The 18,671-nt window shown below is 50.8% G+C and overlaps 1 protein-coding gene across 1 annotated transcript in view; it reads left to right on the top strand.

The window, feature by feature from the left end:
• The window catches only part of SHB (SH2 domain containing adaptor protein B), a 135,439-nt gene that overhangs the window by 39,141 nt on the left and 77,627 nt on the right, over window positions 1-18,671 (top strand). Inside the window, exon 2 of the mRNA XM_026506193.4 lies at window positions 10,476-10,596. Within this exon, the coding sequence (XP_026361978.1) occupies window positions 10,476-10,596 (121 nt within the window). The remainder of the gene's footprint in view (window positions 1-10,475; window positions 10,597-18,671) is intronic.

Here is an 18,671-nt window from a genome sequence, read left to right as displayed (position 1 = left end):
GTGTGTTGTGGCAAAGCTCTGTGCCCAGGAATGTTCCTGTACATTGGAAAGTGCTGAGTCCATATGAGAAGTGCTTTGGGGTTCAGGGACAGTTTCTTAGCTTAGAGGTCTGCATGTGAGAAAGAGTTAATTGAGGCTTGGTTGCTGGAGGACTCGAGAAGATGGCATCATTTTAAAAAGTGAATCACCATTTATTGAGCACCCACCATTAAGTGGAATATATATAATTGGGAACCCTCAAATACGGTGGTGGTAATTATGGCCCATGCTGCGTGTCCTCAATAAAAAGGCAGTAACTCTTGGGGGAGGGCAGCTGTTTAGTGCTGCTTGTGTTTTAAAGCTGCTCCGGCCTGCCTTGCTGCTCTCCTGTTAGAAATGTGCACGCATCATCCTAATGGGACCCATCCAGAGAAGCACCCCTTCACTTATTAAGGATCCTGGGCCACTGTCGCCAATTACACGGGCTGCACCTGGCTTGAGCCCTTTCTCCCTTTAATGGCAGCTCTGGGCACGGAGCTCATACAGGCTGGAGAGACCCCATCATCCAGCCACTCCTGCTCACCTCCATGGCCTGCATGGAGGCCTGGCTTTGAAAGGTACCATAGCCCTCAGGAAGGCCTTTGGCTTCTAGGCTGTGCTGTTTTGCTTTACATACTTCTCCTGTGAGAACACTGGAGAAGTTGTTCTTACTGTACAGAGTCTTCTATTACCGTGAGAAAGCCTCACGGGCATTCCTGATCCTTTCTCGGGAAGGGAGCGGCAGAAGGGCCGGGCCTACCAAGAGCGGAAAAAGGACTTGAATTCAGTTGTCCAAAACCCATTTTGGAAGCAGGCAAGATAGGTTACCAAATGACAGGTTCTCCTGTGGTTGGGATTTGCTGGGAATTTGGCTTTTTCACCCCAGTGACTCATTCTCTTCCTGGATATACAGGTGACCTCCACAAGCCCCTTCCCTTCTCCAGGCCTCAGTTGCTTTTCCCACAAGACAAGGGAATCCATCAGGCCGGATGATGGGTTGAGATGGTGATAGTCACACCTGACATGTCTTGAGTGCTTGCCGTGTGCCGGGCCTGTTCTACCTCCCTTAGTAGTGGTTCGCTTTGTCTTCATCCTGTTGTCGTCATTTTATAAACAAGGCAGCTGAGGCATAGAGAAGTAAGGGCCTTTCAGGGCCATCCCATGTCCCTGCTCCAGATGATAATTCTCCTATCCTTCTAGCCTTAAGTGTCCTGCAAAGAAGAAAATCCTGGTCTTGATCTTAACCTTTTTTTTTAAGATTTTATTTATTTATTTGAGAGAGAGAGCACAAGTCGGGCAGGGGGTAGAGGGAGAGGGAGAAGCAGACTCCCCACGGAGCAGGGAGCCCGACAACTCAGGACTCAATCCCAGGACCCTGAGATCGTGACCTGAGCCAATGGCAGATGCTTAAGCAGCTGAGCCGCCCAGCCACCTCTGTCTTACCCTCCTTGATCCAGGGCTGGTCTGAGAGGATTTTCTAGGCAGTGACCCCAAACCCAAGGAGGAACACTTGTCCCACTTGAGCAAGAAGCTTGCAAGAAAGAACTATCTGGAAAGGTGGGTGGAGGTTGATGGGATTTGTCGGAGGGCTGGACAGTGCTGAGCCAGAGCCCAGGGGTGGATGATGTGGGTGGTGGTCCTTGCAAGAGGTGCTAAGGGGCTTCTCCTGGGGGTGGGGAGAGTGATTGTGCAAACTGACAATGTTAGGAATGATTTTTTTTTTTTTTTTTTTTTAGTTTTATTTATTTTTTTTTTAGTAATTCCTATACCCTACATGGGGCTCAAACTCAGAATCCCAAGATCAAGAGTCATATGCTCTTCCGGCTGAGCCAGCCAGGTACACCATTTCAGGAATGATTTTAAGAGAAAAATTAGATACCAATCAGGTACTGCAGAAACAGTGTGGACCTGAGTGTTAGGAAACCTTGAGTTACCTGTTTTTGGCATTGACCTTTACCACCCACGCACCCAAGGCCTTTTGCCCAGTGAATTCATGATTTTCAGACTGCGGGCAGTGTAGCATATGTTGGGGTTCCATGTGAGATTTCCTTTACACAATTACACACATGAAAGTTTGAAACCCACTGGACTCCATTATCTCCCAGGGCTCTTTCTGCTCTGACCGCAGACCCCTGGGTGCTTCTGTCCTCAGGAGGGATGCTGTGAATTCTGACTTTGGCCCTGGCCGAAAGCAATGAAGAAATTCTAGGACTGAGCTATTTTTGAGTTCAAAATAGAATCTTGCGCTGCTTGAGAGATGCCGAGAAGCTAGTCCCTACCACTTAAGAGTAAGCTCTGGAGTAAACAGAGGACTGGGCCGGGCTCCACTCCAGCAGCCTCCCACCCGGGATCCAGAGCCTTCTCCACAGGGTTAAACCAAGGGAGGGTGAGATGTGTATGTGACTGTGTATGTGAGAGGGGGGGGGGGGGCGCTGAGCAAGCAGGGCCTAAGAGGAGCTGACAGAGGCTGTAATTTGAAATGTGTTTTTCTTAACAAGTTGGAGCCTGCAGGTGTCTAGTCAAGCAGCTGTGGCCGTGGGAGGGGCAGGACTGGAAAGACCAGTGGAGACCACTTAAAACACCCCTTGCCTCCCGACATGGGGGGGTGGGGGCAGGTAACTGGCTGTTCTTTAAAGAGGCGTGTACAATAGAGCACCCAAGGTCTGCACAAAGAAATGAATGGCGCCTGCTGGAGGAAGACTGTCCCAAATATGTGAATTAGGAAGTCATGAACTCCCCATCACTAGAAGCACTTGACCTCCATGCATGAAAGAGGGGCTTAGAACTTTGAGGTAACTCTGCATGGCTGAGTCAAACCTCAGAGGAGAGAAAGGAAATCAGTCCTAGGTTGGTGTGGAACCCCCCCGCCCCGCAACCCCACCATCTGATTTCCAATTGTGCTGAATGCATGAATGTAGCTAATTAATCTTCCCCAAATTAATTTCCTTACCATGTCAGAAATGATTTATTGGTACGCCTGTAAGGAAAGTTGGTCTATGATGGTCAAAGTCAGGGACAGGGAGAGGCAAGCAGATGGCGCTTGCTAGTATCTCCATTTGGGACATCCGCACAACCCCGTGTGTCTTACAGGGGTTCTGTGAGCCGTTCGGAGCCCTAGAGACCAGGAGCACACTACTGTCTCCCAGCACACAGGTGGGGTAGCCCTGAGCATCCCAAGAGGTTCTCTTCTTGGCTGGTTCCCCCCAACTAGGAGGTACACCTTTCCCAAAGCATAGAAGGAGAGGAAAGGGTTGTTCACAAACATTTTTTCTTTTTGTGGTTGAGAACAGTGTCAGTTGTTGTCATGCCTAAAGGTAGCCAGTTTCCTCTGTCACCACTGGGGCTTGACGGATTCTTCTCCGTCTTTGTTTTGTCTTCACTAAATTTCTGCTTCTTGTGGGCAGAGACCCTCCCCAGGATGTAGCTCCATCCTGGGCACCCAGAAGGTGCCACGATAGCCTTTTCTTTATAAACTGCTGACACATCCCCAAATCATCTCAGTGTTTGCTCCTCACAACATTCAGGTGAAGCTGAGATGGCAAACGGTTTTGTTCCATGGCACAGGGGAATTGCTGAAACTGAGAGATAAAGCAGGTCACCCAGAGTTACCCAGCAAGGCTGTGGCCGAGCCAGCTGCACTCCGGAACTGTGCTTGTCTGGGCTGTCCCTGCTTGCTGGTGTCCTTCCTCAGGTGCCACTGCCTCTCCTGTGTATCTACCCGGCCCCAGGCAGCTGCTGCAGCTTGGCTGTCACAGGTTAGCCTCGGAGCTTTGGACATACCGCCTGCCTTGGTCACGTTGGGGATTCTGCAGACAACCACCCATCTAGGCATTTCTCGAAGCTGAACTTCTGCTGTGGGGCAGCTGAATCTGTGCGAAGAAAACTGCACAGACAGGTGATACCTGGTTAGCTGACCTCCACCCAAAGCAGACACCCACCTTGGCACTTCTGCTCTGACACTGAAGTGATAAGAACTCTGGTTTCCAGGCAGTGTGTTCCTTTAGATGGCCTTTCTGAGTCACTGAGCTTGCTTCTGTATAGTTTCTGGGTCTATGCAGAACATTTGTCCACTGCCTCTTTCCCAGGCAGCCTGCTGGTCATTTAAAGCCCTCTCCAGACCCCCAGATCCCTGTTTCTTTAATGTCGTCTCTTAGTTGGCATGTCGTCTGCTCTCCACAAATTCCAAATATCCTCCATCGTGGGGACATCATGGCTGCCAGGACCTGTGTCATGGTGAATCTCAAAGGAGGACCAGGACTTCAGTCTGCCTAGTCCCCTGATGGGAGACAGAGGCATGGAGCCTTCTGGCTGAGGCTGCCACCTCATGCCCTGCATGCTGTTTGATCACCTTCAAGGAGCCCTCTTGACCTCCAGAGTGAGCGAAATGGCCAGGTCGCCTTGAGTGCTGTGTGGCCGTAAGCCACAACACATCGCCTCAGGCCGCTCTTTCTGTGCCCTCACACTCCCCAGACAAATGGCAGGCCGGTCACACCCCACACTGTATTTTCAGCCAGTTGAGTGATGCGTGTTGAATTATGAGGGTCAGCACCCACTGCCACTCTAAGGCATAGAGCGTACATCTCGTCTTAGCTGTTCTTTAAAAGAGCCCAAATGCATGGGGGGTGGGTCTTAACATAGAGCTCCTGACCTTTCTGAAATGTGCCCTCACTTTGCAGGCATATATAAACCTGGTGGAGAGAGCCACACTTCATCACTTAGCAGATTTCTGAAGAGATCTGTGACCCCCAAACTGTTAAGAAAATTAATGTATGGTCTTAATGGCAACCTGACAAGGAAATGATCCAGCTGGGACCATGTAGAACATTCCCAGGTGTGTTCATATGTAGTTTGCTCTGGGGTAGAGCAGAAAGAAGTCTTGGGCCTGGAAAGGACCCAGGACCTCATGGGGTGCTGCCCCCTCACTTCCCAGGGAGAGGAAAGCAGCATACAATGGGGAAGACTTAAATTGCCTCATTCAACAAGTGGTTGAGCAGGGCCAGCTTGAGGCTGCCAGTTCCCACAGGCAGCAGAGCATGTGGAAGTGACCTTATGGTTCGGAGGATGTACCCGTGGGGCAGTGGGGACAGTGCAGGTCACCCATTCCTGGAAGGTGGCAGCTATTCCCCCTCTCCTTACTTTTTTTTTTTCTCTTTATACCAAGGTTGAAGTGATTTTACTGGGGATGCTCCCTGCATTTCCGCAGTGGCTGCTCTCCACCGTCCTGTCAGCCCTTCGTGGGGCTGTTCGATCTTCCTGCAGAGTTTGCCAAGAGCCAGGTATAACTGGCCCAAAAGGGTCTATGCTTCAGGACAGAGAGCCTCACACAGCCTCAAGGCCAGGACTGTCGTCAGACCTGGCCTCCCCTCCTAGGGTGGGGCAGGACAGGGTCTTGCCTAGTAACCCTCTCCGCCCTGCCCAGGGTGGGTTGCTTCATCTGGGGCCAGCCCTCAGAATTGCACAGGGAATGCCATTACCTCCACATCTTTGATTCTGGAAATGGACCAAGGCATGTTGGGTCATCTCTTATTCCACTTAATCCCCAGGGAAGAAAGCAAGCGAGAACTGCATTTAACATCGACTTCTTGCCTCAGTTGAATGAACATGGCTGAGAAATACCTGGGGAAAGTGAAATTCCAAAGTGATATCTGGAGGCTTAGCTTTAGATTGGTGGGGGAGGGTGCTGGCTCTCACTTAAAGCTTCTCAAACTTTTCCTGGTAAGAATCACCTGGGTTACTTATTAAATACATAGATTATTGGGGCTAAGAATCTGTTTTTTTAACAGGCATTCCAGGCCATTCCTATCTTCAGGCAAGTTTGGGAAACAGTCTATCTACTGTACCAAAAATAGCCTTTGAGGGGGCATGCTTTTTTACAAGTTTAGTTTTGCGTGTAATACACTAATAAGTTTTCCTTATTTGAAAAATGTGTTAACGTTACAGACAAGTCTCCTTTGATTTCTTCTAACCACCCAATCTCAGTCCTTCCCTCGTCCCAGAGGAGGTATCTGTTTGGTTTATATCTCCTTTGGGGCACCTGGCTGGATCAGTCGGTAGAGCGTGCAACTCTTGATATCTTGGGGGTTTGAATGCAAGCCCCACGTCGGGTGTAGAGATTACTTGAAAAATAAAACCTAAAAAAAATTTTAAAAATAAAGTTTATATGTCCCTAGACCTCTTCTTTACATTAAATAAAGGTTTCTGTTTTAGTTTTCATAAATAGGTATCATGCTGTATTTATCATTCCACAACCTGCTTTTTTTCCATTCAAAGCTACGTCGTGGAGATCTATGTGAGTGCATATAGAGCAACTGCTTTTTTTTTTTTTAAGATTTTATTTATTTATTTGACAGAGAGAGAGACAGCCAGTGAGAGAGGGAACACAAGCAGGGGTAGTGGGAGAGGAAGAAGCAGGCTCCTAGCACAGAAGCCTGATGTGGGGCTCGATCCCAGAACGCCGGGATCACGCCCTGAGCCGAAGGCAGACACCTAACGACTGCGCCACCCAGGCGCCCCTGCTTTTTTTTTTTAATCTGCTGTGTAATAGTTCATCGTGTGGAGCTAGCACGGTTTATTTAGCAGTTCCCTTACTGATGGTTATCGCAGGCGCTTACGGTTTCTCATTATTCTGTGCTCCAATGAGATTTCTCGCCCGTGTCCTTGTGTACATTTGGGAATAAATACTGAGAAGTGAAATTGCTGGGTCAATCCATATGCATTTTTGGATTTTCATGGGTTTTGCCAAAAGCTGTCCTTCAAAGTGGCTCTACCAGTTTACCTTTCCACTGAGAGCATGTGGAGAGGACCCCGTTCTCCCCACAGGTGCGCTGTCTCACAGAAGCATGTGGCCATATGTGGTCAAGTGGCAACACCCAGCTTCCTCTAGTGCTTCCCTTTGGGCGTGAACAGGAAGACTACTTCCTATCACAAAGCTAAATTTCCAAGATAAAAACACCCAGGCCTCAGACTACTGGAAGGGAGGGACCAGTTTCACAGAGCAGTGTGTGCAAACCAGAAAGGATGCTTGTGGTGCCGACTCCCAGTCCGCAGCTAGCTCACAGAACCTTGTCAGAAAGGCAGCAAACATGGTGGCAGTCTAGAACCCTCTGGGCCGCAGTGGGCCATTACAAAACAAGAGTTTGGAGCAGGTCTCTCAAGGACCCCCAGTTTCACGGCTTTATAAGCCTGTGAAAGTCCTTTGGGGCACTGGGCTGACCCAAGGTCTCCAGTTTTATTTGAAAGCAAAAAAAGCCTTGCCTAGGGTTTAGCCATAACTCTCCTCCTTTTTCGAAGATGGACCAGTGCACCCATCCCAGGAAGCCAAGAAAGCGAATGTGACCCACTGGTTTGACAGGCTCCAACAGCCTGCCTTTCTGCTGCTGCCCAGCTCTGTAGTGGAGTGGTGAGACCAGTGGCCTGGGATCCCCTCTCAGCTCTGAGCCTGCCCTGTGGGACCATGAGCGGGTCACATGAAGGGGTCCGATACCTGTCAGGTCTTTGCCAATCCACGTTTGAAATCAAGAAAAGCTTCTGTGTGCCCATGTGGCCTGACCCGCAGAGAAGTCCCGACTGGCTCCTTTTTGGTTGAATTGTTCAATTAGATTGGAGGGCATTTTAAAGTAAAGCAGAGTCAGCCTCAGCAGGAACCCAAGCCCACCCCTGGGGAAACTCATTCCCTTTTTTAACTCAGAAAATCAGCAGCTTCCACTCAAGCCCTCTGCCAGCCCTCCTGACTTACAGTGAGTCTTGGGCAGCTTGGACAGCGGTTACATTGCCCAGGGCTGGTGGCTAGGGCCTGTGGCAAGTCACTCGGCACTCTGGTTAACTGTCTGCTCTGCTCTCCTAGCACCTGGTTAAACTTTTACTCCAAAAACCAGGACATGATTTTGCGAAAGGTCAGACAGCTCAGTGAGTGTTTGCCAAGTTTCAGGTTGCTCAAACCTCAAATTCCCTCCCCCTACCAACCTCACTTTGAAGTTGGAAAGCAAATTGATTAAATATACATTTTAGGAACCTTCTGATTTGCTTCTTAAACTAACAGAATTGTAAACCTTTTTTTTTTTTTTTTTAATGGAAGGATTTTCAACTGTCAGCAGGTATAACTGGAACCATATGTCAGCAGGGACCAGGGGCTTTTCCTGGTTTTAGGATTTGTAAATTCTTATTGAAACGGAAGTAAGCAGGGCAGGCAGCTGGGGGCCCCCTTGACAACCTGAGCTCAGATCTCGTTTTAATTAGAAAATACAGATAGTGTCTGCTGAACCGAGGGCCTCCCAGAGCTCCTGTCCCAGGGCGAACAAAGATTTGGTTTATATCCTGCAAGCCTTCCCTGTTTGCAAATTACAGAGCACTTCCGAGAGGAGCTGGAATGTTGATTTCTAGATTATGGAGACTGCAGCCCACTCCCTCCTCTGTCCTCCCCTCCCTCAGTTAATTCCCCCAAAATGATTTGCTTTTCTTGGAGAAATATTTGCTCCTTTCCTAGAGTAGATGGAGGACGTTCATGTTGAAAAGAGACGGTAAGGAAAGCCAGGATGAGAGAAATGAGAGTGGATGTCATCTCCAGTGGTCTCATCATTTTCTCCATTTGGATTTCTGGTCCCTTGAACTCTGAGACACAAAATCCTAGATCAGATCAGCCTCTGAGCTGTTCTGTTTGACAGTGGTTCACGTGTATAATTTTCTCCCTAATGTATTCTGCAAATGGTAGAGTAGAAATATCAAATGAAAGACATTGCCAGACCCGGTGCTCCCCCACCCCCATCTTTCCCCTGCCTGGTGTCATTTGAGCTCAGTGAGTCTCAGGCCACAATGACAATGTCAGCATCTGGAAGTGTCCCTGCTGGGACTCGGAGCCTGACCCACAGCCGTGATGTAGCAGTGGCAGCACAGTGGCAGCACAGTGGCAGCAGGGTCACACGTGCTCAGATGGCAGGCGCTCCAGCCCTGGGTCGTTCCTTGATAAGCCTGCTCTTGTTCGGGGAGCAGTGATGGCTGTGTGTGACGCCTCCCATCAGCCCCCGGCCACACTCCAGTGACAGGGCTGCTGCCCTGCCCGCTGTCCCTCCGCGGGCATCACATTCCTGGCAGCTGAAGGTCACTTGCTCACCCTGCCAGGGCCGCCGCCACAAGCTGCCATTTACCAGGCACATAAAGAGGGATTTTCCCTTCCCCTGGGTTTATAGGCCCCTCAAATGCCTTACATTCCAGGAGCTGGGAGAGAGAGGAGGCTCCTGTGGTTTCTAATTAAACCCACAATTTAAATAACAATTCATGTAACCCCAAGGGTTGAAAGAAATGCTAACCTATCCCCTCCCAAGAGAGGCAGCTAGGTGGCCCTGGCTGGGAGGCTTAGGGCTTGCCCTTTGCCAGATGTGACCAAAGGGGCAAAGAACAGAGATCACAGCGAGTTTGCAGTGGAGCTAGGGTGCTGTGACAGGGAACAGGTTGGATGGGTTCATGTCCTTTCCTCACCGGTAAGTGTGCCCCTCCTGAAGCTTAGGAAGTAAGAAACGGGAGAGAAAACTGCCGTATTTACTCTTAGCCCAAGAATTTTTCTCCTCCAGGGAAAATGTGGAACTTTGTCTCTGCAATGTTCAAATCTCAGATTCTGGCATATACTCCTATGACTCCCCTCCCTGCCCTGACTGCCTACCCCAGTGTGACTCTGTTTGTGGTGGGACTGCTGTTTTCTTAAATATGGACAAGTGAGGAGGCCAGGAGAATGACCCTGGGAGACAGAGGATCTGGCTGAGGGTCTTAGTCAAGCCCCTTCTCTCTCTGGACCTCAGTTTCCCCATCTGTGATAGAAGAGTCTTCCAATGTATTGCTTATAAGCCTCTTTCTGGCCATGGCAGTCTGTCCTTCCATGAGCTGCTTTTGTGTTTTCATTGGGTCTGCCTGGGGCCATGGTCATGTTTGCAGTGCGTTGATCTCACCGAATTGTTGTCTGATTACCCAAGACATGCTTGTGTTCCAGATTCAGGGAAGATGGAACGCTGAACATAATTATCTCTAGACAGGCTCTTCTAGGCCTCAGCCAGCACCAGGAGCCTGTCAGCATCTCTAGGCTTTCTGCTATCTCATTTCCAACTTTCCTCCATTTCCATTTCATTAAATTGAGCAACTCACATCCCCCAAAGACACCCTCCAGGTTCTTGCCTTTGTGGTTCTCTACCCAGATGCCCTTCTGTTCTCACGGAGCTGTGCCTGGAGCAGCCAGGCTGTAGGCACAGGCTCAGAGGCAAGGAGCTCTGCCGGTGCGGGTCTCTCTGTTACCCCTGCAAGAATGGGAGCTCCCCAAGGACAGGCACCAGCTCTATTTCCTGTCTCTAACCCCCGCTCCTTGCCGGTATGATGCAGGCTTCGTTTATGTTTGTTGGAGCAAAGCCTGACTATGAACAGAAGGGAAGCAGAAAGCCAGAGGTGGACTTACACTCCTGCCATCTTGCTCCTTGCAGGTGACCATCGCTGATGACTATTCGGATCCCTTTGATGCCAAGAATGATCTCAAGAGCAAAGCAGGAAAGGGAGAGAGTGCTGGGTACATGGAGCCCTACGAGGCCCAGAGGATCATGACAGGTAAGCAGAGCTGCTGGCATAGGGACTCGCAACTCAGCAGGGAGGCAGAGGGGACACTCCTGGGCTGTCCCCAGCCAGCCTCAACAGAGGAAGGTTTGTTCTTTGAACATGGTGCTTGGAGGGCAGTGCTGTGTTGAATCTTCACCTCAGTTCACCAGCTCATGTTTCATCTACATCAGGAAGTACCTGGCGGGCCCAGTGGAAGTCCACGTACACAGTACCAAGTGCAGTTAACCAAGTCAACACCCCAAAATACATGGGGAATTTCTACTGAAGAAAAATACAACATTTGAGATAGAAAACTTCCCTGGAGCTTCCTAGCAGCCAGGGCAATAAAAGAAGCATGTGGGTCACCTTGTTTTTGGTATCTAGTAGAAGGAGGTGGGTTAGATCACTGGGGATAGAATTATCCCTCGCACCATACCAGGATATCTTTATGCTGGAAGCAGCATAAAGTCCCCCGGTCTATGTGGCAGGTTTATAGAAAATACAGAGACTTTCCCCCTGTGGCTGTTTTCCTGTTGTCCCCTGACAACAAAACCTTGTCCAAGCAATTGTATGGGACCCAAAAGAAAGTGACCCTGTGTGCGGTATCCTAAGAATTTGTTTTCATCAGGATAATGTCTGGAGCATCGTTAAGGAGTGAATGGTTATTAGGTTATCTGCCATTTTGGACAGGCCCTGGGCATGAGCAGGGCAGTGGGGAGAAACCACCCATGTGGGTCATCCTGGCTCAAGTGGACAGTCCAGAGACAGAAGAACAGTCGTGTGGGTTGGTTCCCTCTGACCCCACATAAGGCAGGAACATGATGGGGCACCACGTGGGTCTAGAGTGCAGGAAGGTGCCCAGGAACAGGTTGGGAGCCACTCTGAATTTTGAGGCCTAGTGAACTGGTGCCCTGTGTGTCTTGGAATTTGGGGTACAGGTGCCCCTTTCTGTGGCCTTCCTATTGTTCACTTGGTGTTCATGTCTTTGAGCACATTCTCTTGATTCCTCTTGAATTAAAAGAAAGAAGAAAAGAAGCAATGTTGACTGGGCGCTTCGTGTGTGCTGGGCCCATGCTAAGTGCTAGCTCATGGGGCTGCAGAGACCTCATAGGACAGTTGCTGAAGGATATGGGTACAAATTCAGACCCTGCCTCTAGGACTCTGCCTTGTGCTCTCCTGTTCTTTGAAACTGATTGTCTGGCCACCGGTGTGGCCTCCAGGATGCTTGGCCACTTGGTAAGGGGCTGAGGCAGGGAGCGATTAGGCCAGACTCCTGCAGGGCCTCAGGCTCTCTCCTGATCTCTCCTGGCAGAGTGGCCTCTGTGGGCAACAGGAGGCAGAGAGCTGGTGCTGGGTCTGATGGAGGGGCAGAGCTGGGGCTGGGGGCTGCTCTCCTCCGGTGACTTAGGGAAGCAAGGCTGCTGATGGGGTATTCTTCACCTCAAGACTGTAGTCACACCCACTCCCACTGCCATACCCCATCACCTCCACTGGGCTTGGTGAAGCATCATCTCTGTGGGAGCACTGCGGTGTGCCAGCCCAGGGCCCCGCTCCAGCCAGTCCTGCATTCAGCAGTCATTGGCCTGTGGTTAAAGGAGTGGTGGTTACAGGAGGGCCTTTGGGGCACCCTGGCACGTTCAGACGTCAGGCAGCAAAGGCTCTTCAACGTCATTCAAACCCAACAGCCTTATGTGATAGATGAGGAAACTCAGTCTACAGAGGGAGAGGGACTTGCTTGAAGATACGTAGTAAGTTGGTGGCAGAATGGCAAGTGTGGCCTGTGCTTGGCAGGGCAGTCTGCGGGGTGGAGTACCGGAGGAAGTGTATGTTTGTGCTTGATGCGGGTGGATCCGGGACATGAGGAAATGGTAGGAGCCATCTGAGGCTGGAGTCCTCGCCAGGTTCCAGGCTCTGCACTGGGCGCTTTGACATACATACTTTTAAGCCTCACCATGCCCCTGCAAAGGAGGTGGTGTCTTGTTTTCCATGTGAGGGAAACAGGACAAGTCACTTCTCTGGGGTCACACAAGTAGAAGTGAGGAACTCAGACCTGCATCTGCAGAACGTGGGACCAGGGGGGAAGGGGACCTCTGGGAACCCAGATTTTGTGGACACTGCCTGGTGTCTTCGGAATGCAGCCGGTTCCTCCTGGGTGCTGTTGTGGACCTCAGTGTCGAGTAGCTGATTAGCCACTTAGCTGGATAGGCCCTGTGGGACTTCGGCTTTTTAATGAGACATACCCACAGCGGCCAGGTCCAAGACAGGGCAGATTGATTTAATTAGAGATCCGTTAAGATCTCATGCATTCTGTCTCCAAAGAGGCATCCTCATGTTTGCTGCTCTGGACTTTCTTCCTAGTTTAGAAGTTATGCCCAAATTTACTCACATTTTCTGTTTCTAAGGAAATAGGTGGTTAAACAGGACGTTTTCTGGCTGTAACGACCTCACTACAGCTCCCTTTGACTCAAAATTCTTTGTGTGTAACGTCACTGCGGTGACTGATGACAGGGCTTGGGGGGCTGGGGTGAGCCAGCATCATGTAAATGTTCCAGGAAGCAACTCACTGAGCTGACATGAAAGTCCTTGGGGAAAAGGGGGGGCAGTGGAGCACGGGGGTGGCACAGAACAAGTTACGTTCAATCTTTAGGGTGACCTTTATTTGATGCCATAACATTTATGTGTGCACGCAACTTCTAGGAACAGGGCAGGCACCTTCGGTAGATAAGAATAACCCTGCTGGGAAGAGCATGCCCTCCCGGCCCGACATGGCATGCCTCTGTGTACTGGTGCGGAAGGGACCCAGGCTGAAGTCAAGCAGATCTGAGATGGCCACATGCCACCTGAATGATCCTGGGCCTCAGTTCCCCTTGCAAAGCAGTAGCCTTAGAGCAGGCAGCTGGTCATAGTTCTAGCTACGTTGGGCTGCACACTGGCTGTGTGACCTTGGGCAGCATAGTTCGTGCCTCTATTTTTCCCTACGTGTGGCATGAGGGGTCAGTAATGACAGCAACAGCAGTGGGGGCTGCTGCTAGGCTCTCGCACCCATCGGCAGCACTTGATGTGAATTCTTGTTGGATGCTCACCATCACCCTTTGCGGTGTGGTGCCATTTTACTGATGCAGAAACTGAGGCACTGAGAAGTAAGTAGCTCAAGGCAACCCAGCTGGGTAGTGAATTGTGGGGCTGATTGCCAAGGCCCTGTTTCAGCACCAAGCCCTGGGGTGCCCTAGCTTGATTTTCAGACCCCCCCCCCCCCCCCCCCCCCCCCCCGCCGCCGGTGGCTGACCTGGTCTGTAATTAACTGATAAGGTTTTGTTCTTGTGTCCTCGGTTCCATGCGGCAGGTGGGGGGTGGGAGGAGTGCTTTGGGGAGGTATGCTTTTGTGGACAGAGAACTCAGCCCGGCCCTGTAGGCTGTGGCTACAAAGGAGGGTGGGGAGAAGCATGCCCATTTCCTGAGGGGCTCCTTTCACCTCTTCCCAATGCCTGCCTCAGTTTCCCCCTCCACAGACTCCTGTTTGTGTCCCCCACAGGAATTAGGTTATGGCTCCAAGATGGAGGTGCAGCTCTCTACAGAACCTCACAACCCAGATGTCCATGGATTGCCTGGACCTCGCTCTCTGCCCCCATCGCCTCTGTCACCCCAAAAGCAGCTTCAGAGTAGCTCCTGAAAACCCCAGGGCTCTATGGAACCCAGTGGGGAAGCTAGCAACCCAGTTCAAGCTTTCCATTTTATAGGTAGAAGAAACTGGGTCTCAAAAAAGTCATAATCCTTTTGAGATGTTTTTGAACCCACCGATTAAATATGAAGCTGGCCCACGAGGCCATGTGTTGGCCCATCCCTAGAGGTATCCAAGCCAACGCAAGACAGCCCACATTAGGAGATGACAAAGGTAGTTAAGTTACACATGGGTGGTTGGCTTAAGCCACCTCTGAAGTCTGTGTCAGACCTGAGCTCTGAGATGTCTTAAGTCACTGTGCACTGTGTCATCATTAGACACCTAAGACCAGCCCCACAAAGGGAGCACCTGAGACCAACTCTGAATAGGAGAGGATCTGGTTGAGGCTGGCAGCTTCCCTTCTCAGGCCAGCCTGGCTTGTGCTAGCTATTTCGCTCTAGTTCCCCTTTTCATCTTGCTTGGCCCCTCCCTCGAGGTCACATTCTGGCCTTGGCCTTTTCCACCCTACCTGGGCCTCAGATTCTTCCTCTGTCAATTGAAGCATAAGAATCAGAGGACTTCTAAGTTTCCTTCCTGCCCCAGTGTCTTTGGTGTCCCCAGGCCAACCCTCCCTCTGAAGCCCTACCTTACAGCCCATTCTTAACTTCTTCCCTGAGTCTTCATCCCAGGGTTGAGGGCTAGAGGTGCTTGTAGCCTGCTGATTTGGTGAGAAGGGCTCTGGGCTCCCAGTCAGGCTGACTTTTGCTTAGCCTCCTGAGGGCCACAGCGTCCTCATTGTAAAATAGGGCACAACACTGATAGAGTCTTAGGTAAAAGAACAGCTTTGCATGTGTGCTTGGGATTGTTACTGGGGAGCAGACGGCCTGACTTGGGCCTTCACTTGGTGTTCTGTGCTATTGAGTTCTCTGTAGGGGCCCCTGCCCACCTGGAGGTGGGTGGCCACACCAGCAGGACAGTGGAGCAGGTGGGCCTCAGGCCCTCTGCAGTGCATTTGGTCAGCCTGGCCTGGACCCTGGCCCTGCACTGGAGACTTGACCATGTCGCCTAGGCAGATATTGCCACCACCTCCACGAATATCAATGAAGCAGGGAGACAGGCATGGACCCGGGTGGTCAGTGGTGGGTGCGCAGAGATGAGTGGGTGAATCTCTAGGAGCTCGGAGGAGGTACGAGGGCTTCCAGTTTGGGCCATCCGTGTGAGGTGAGAGGTGGGAGGTGGTAGTGATGAGAGCCGGGTCTGGCAGCCCAGGCAGGGGGAAAGGCCAGAGAGAGAAGGCATGAGGCGTGGGTTCTTTCTGCTGGAGAGGAGTGGCAGGAAATGAGGCTTTTGATAGGATAATGGATGGAAAAGCACATGGGGCAACAGCTTGTAAAGACTGATTGGATCATGAGGCCCTAGTTGACCCAGAGGCACAGAATATTTCTCGGCGGGGACCCTTTCTCCCCAGGCCTTCAGCCCAGGCATTCTCAGAGGTACCCAAGGCAGTGGTGGCGACTGGGATGGTGGTCATTCATTTGTACGGAAGGGCTGGGAGCCAGGCAATGCTAAGGACTCAGCCACGATTAGCACATTTAATCATCATAAGGAGCCTGTAAGGTAGAGGTACTTCGGGCATCCCCATTTTACAGACAAGTCTGTTGAGTCTCAGAAAGGTTAAGTAACTGGCAAAAGTAGTGCTCTTAGCTGCAACTAAATCACTCACATCTGTCCTGTGCTCCCAGAGGGTCTACAGAAATAACTAGGAATTGTACACTCACTTAGGCCCCCCCTGCCCCAACATCCTTTATAAAATTGTGCAAAGTATCATCTCGCAGGATGAATCACATAAACATTAATTGAAAGCATTTTCCCATAATTTTTATTATTATAAGCAATTATACATTAAAAAGTCTTTAGCATGTTTTTATTATTAAATCAACTTTATAGCATAATAAGAGGAATTTAAAAGAAAGCCATTTCACACACAACGCCATTGCCCTGACATGGCCATTTTCCTTGTTCACAACTTGCCTGCTGCCCTTTCTTCTCCCATGTGCTAGTAGGTACGTCCAGTTAAAGCCAGTCATGAATTTTAAAGGCAGGGTGGTGATAGCCTTTTGTATCTTCTCATCTTCTGGAACAGCCTCTTCTAGTGGTAGCATGCTTTCTGAGAATGGGGGTATGTACCGTGTTCAAGTCTCTGTGTTATAGCTATGACCTGTTTCAGGAGGAAGGAGGCAGACATTGGGTCTGCCTCTGCCCTGGTCTGCTGTGTGACCTGAGGCAGGTTGCTTCCCCTCTCTGGGCTTCCATGACCTCTGGAAAATCAGATTTTGCTTTCTTCCCTGGGTGCCATGAGGGCCTTTATATAAACCCTTAGTTTCCATGCCTCTGTGGTCATACTGCACTTCTCCATCCTGGTCAGAACTATACGTCCTCCCACCCCACCTCCATTACTTCCACATGGCACCGGCCCAGGTCTTGCCAGATGTGAGAAAGAGCTGGCCCTAGCACCCTCCTGGGAGCATGCGTACTGTGCTCTCTGCTCTCAGGACAGACAGGGCTGGGAGCTACAGGCCTGTACCCTGAAAGCCCAGCAAACACTCCTCAGAGAAGGGGGCCTTTGAATCTTGACTAGGTGTCAGAGAGGCCGATTCTGGCTACCCTACCTGAGATTTCCACCTTCCTCGTGTGTTTGACGTCATCTCTGCCCCCCCTGGTTCTGGGCAGCACTGTTCTCCCTGTCCTTCTGGTAGCTGTGAAAGTATGGGCCTTTCTGTCTGGGGCCCTGAGTCCAGGCCCGTCCCAGCTCTGCAGTACGTGTGGACCCCCTCCCAGAATGTCCATGCACATGTCTCTTCTTCGCCTAGCCTACTCTGCACAGCTCTGCTCCCCTCCCACCCACCTGCCTCTCGCCCCCTGCAGGCCCTTCCACCTGCCCTCTCCTCATGCTGTCTCAGGCTTCAGCCTGCCCTGGTGGTCACGGCAGCTCTCCCCGAGCTGGGAGGTGTCAGGATAGAAATGTCCTTAAAGTTCAGTCCTTTCCACCCAGAATCCTTTTCCTGCTTGAGGCCCAGAGAAGAGCTCAAGCTGGTCAAGATCACACATCCCCAAGCTGAAGAATGGGTCTCCCGACTTCTAACCTAGGGCTCCTGGGCCTTGTTTTGAAATGTTTTGAAACCTGCCCTTCCACCCTCTTGCCTGGCTTGTCATGGATTGTGCAGAGTTCCCTAGCTGGTCTATCATTTACCAGAATTACTTACCTACTGGACAGGAAGGAGATAATCAAGTGTAAATAGATTTTGCATTAGTCACCCGATGACTTTCCTGTTCTTGAGAAACAGCAGGGCTCACACACCCAGCCCAGTGGTGCTCACCTGCTGAGCTCCCCAGTGGGGAGCGGGCAACGGGGACTGAGAGCAGGAGAGCGAGGACCCTGAAGCCCAGGTTTCCATGGTGACCACTGGGCCCACTCTGGCAGCCCCTTCCCTATTCTCTCACTCTGCACATGCCTCTCCCTTTGATTCCCCCCTCTGGAACACACACACTCAGCTTGCTCACCTTTTTAGGAAAGTCGGCAACAGGACTGGTACAGGCCTCAGAAAGTTGACAGTCATTGGCAACACACCTGCTGTGTGCCAGACATTGGTCCCTGGTGTCCCCTGTCACATGGGGGAGGTTGACAAGGACTGATGTCTGTAGTATAAAACAGGCAAAGAGGAGTGTCCCTGGTGAGAGACAGAGGAAGGGGTAGTACTGTCTCCTGAAGACCAGTGTAGACCGCACCAATAGGGTGGCATTGAGCAAGGCCACACTTAAGGTCTTGACTCAAAATGGCCTTTCCAGCAAGGCTTTCCCTGGCCACTTGTCTTAAATTTCACCTCATCCTCAACACTTCCCACCCCCTTTCTCTGTTTAATTTTGTTCTTAACACTGGTCACTATTTAGCACACTCTATATTTTACTTATCCTTTATCTTAGTCTCTCTACCACTAAGATGTGGGTTTAACAAGGGCAGAACTTTGTTCCCTGCTGGAACCTCGGTATAAAGTAGTACCTAGCACAAGTTGGTGCTCAGTAAATAGTTGTTGAGGGCGTGAGTGTGTTCATCAATTCCGGGGACCCAGGGCTGGTGTACAGACATGCTGGGGTCCCCTTAGGATCCCAGAGACCTCCCATCCTCCTCTGAAGATTGCCAGATCTGGAAAGTCGGAGTTTAACCAGTTGCTAAATGGGTGGGGAGTTGGGAAAGGAGCTGATTTAGCCTTTGGGTGGAAATCAGGCAGGAGACCTTTGTGCCTTGCTCTGTCTTAGAGACCAATTCTGTCTCCATGCTGGGGGCCTGCATGAGGGTGTCTGGTGGTGCCTCTTTTCCCCTCCTCCCTCCCTGGGCTGAGAGCGCCTTGAAAGAAGGGACTGGGTCTCACGC

The sequence above is a fragment of the Ursus arctos genome, unplaced genomic scaffold (genome assembly GCF_023065955.2).
Source record: "Ursus arctos isolate Adak ecotype North America unplaced genomic scaffold, UrsArc2.0 scaffold_18, whole genome shotgun sequence".
NCBI classification, from domain to species: domain Eukaryota; kingdom Metazoa; phylum Chordata; class Mammalia; order Carnivora; family Ursidae; genus Ursus; species Ursus arctos.
The sequence above is the reverse complement of the archived record's forward strand: the minus strand, read 5'-3'. Positions and strand labels throughout refer to the sequence as shown.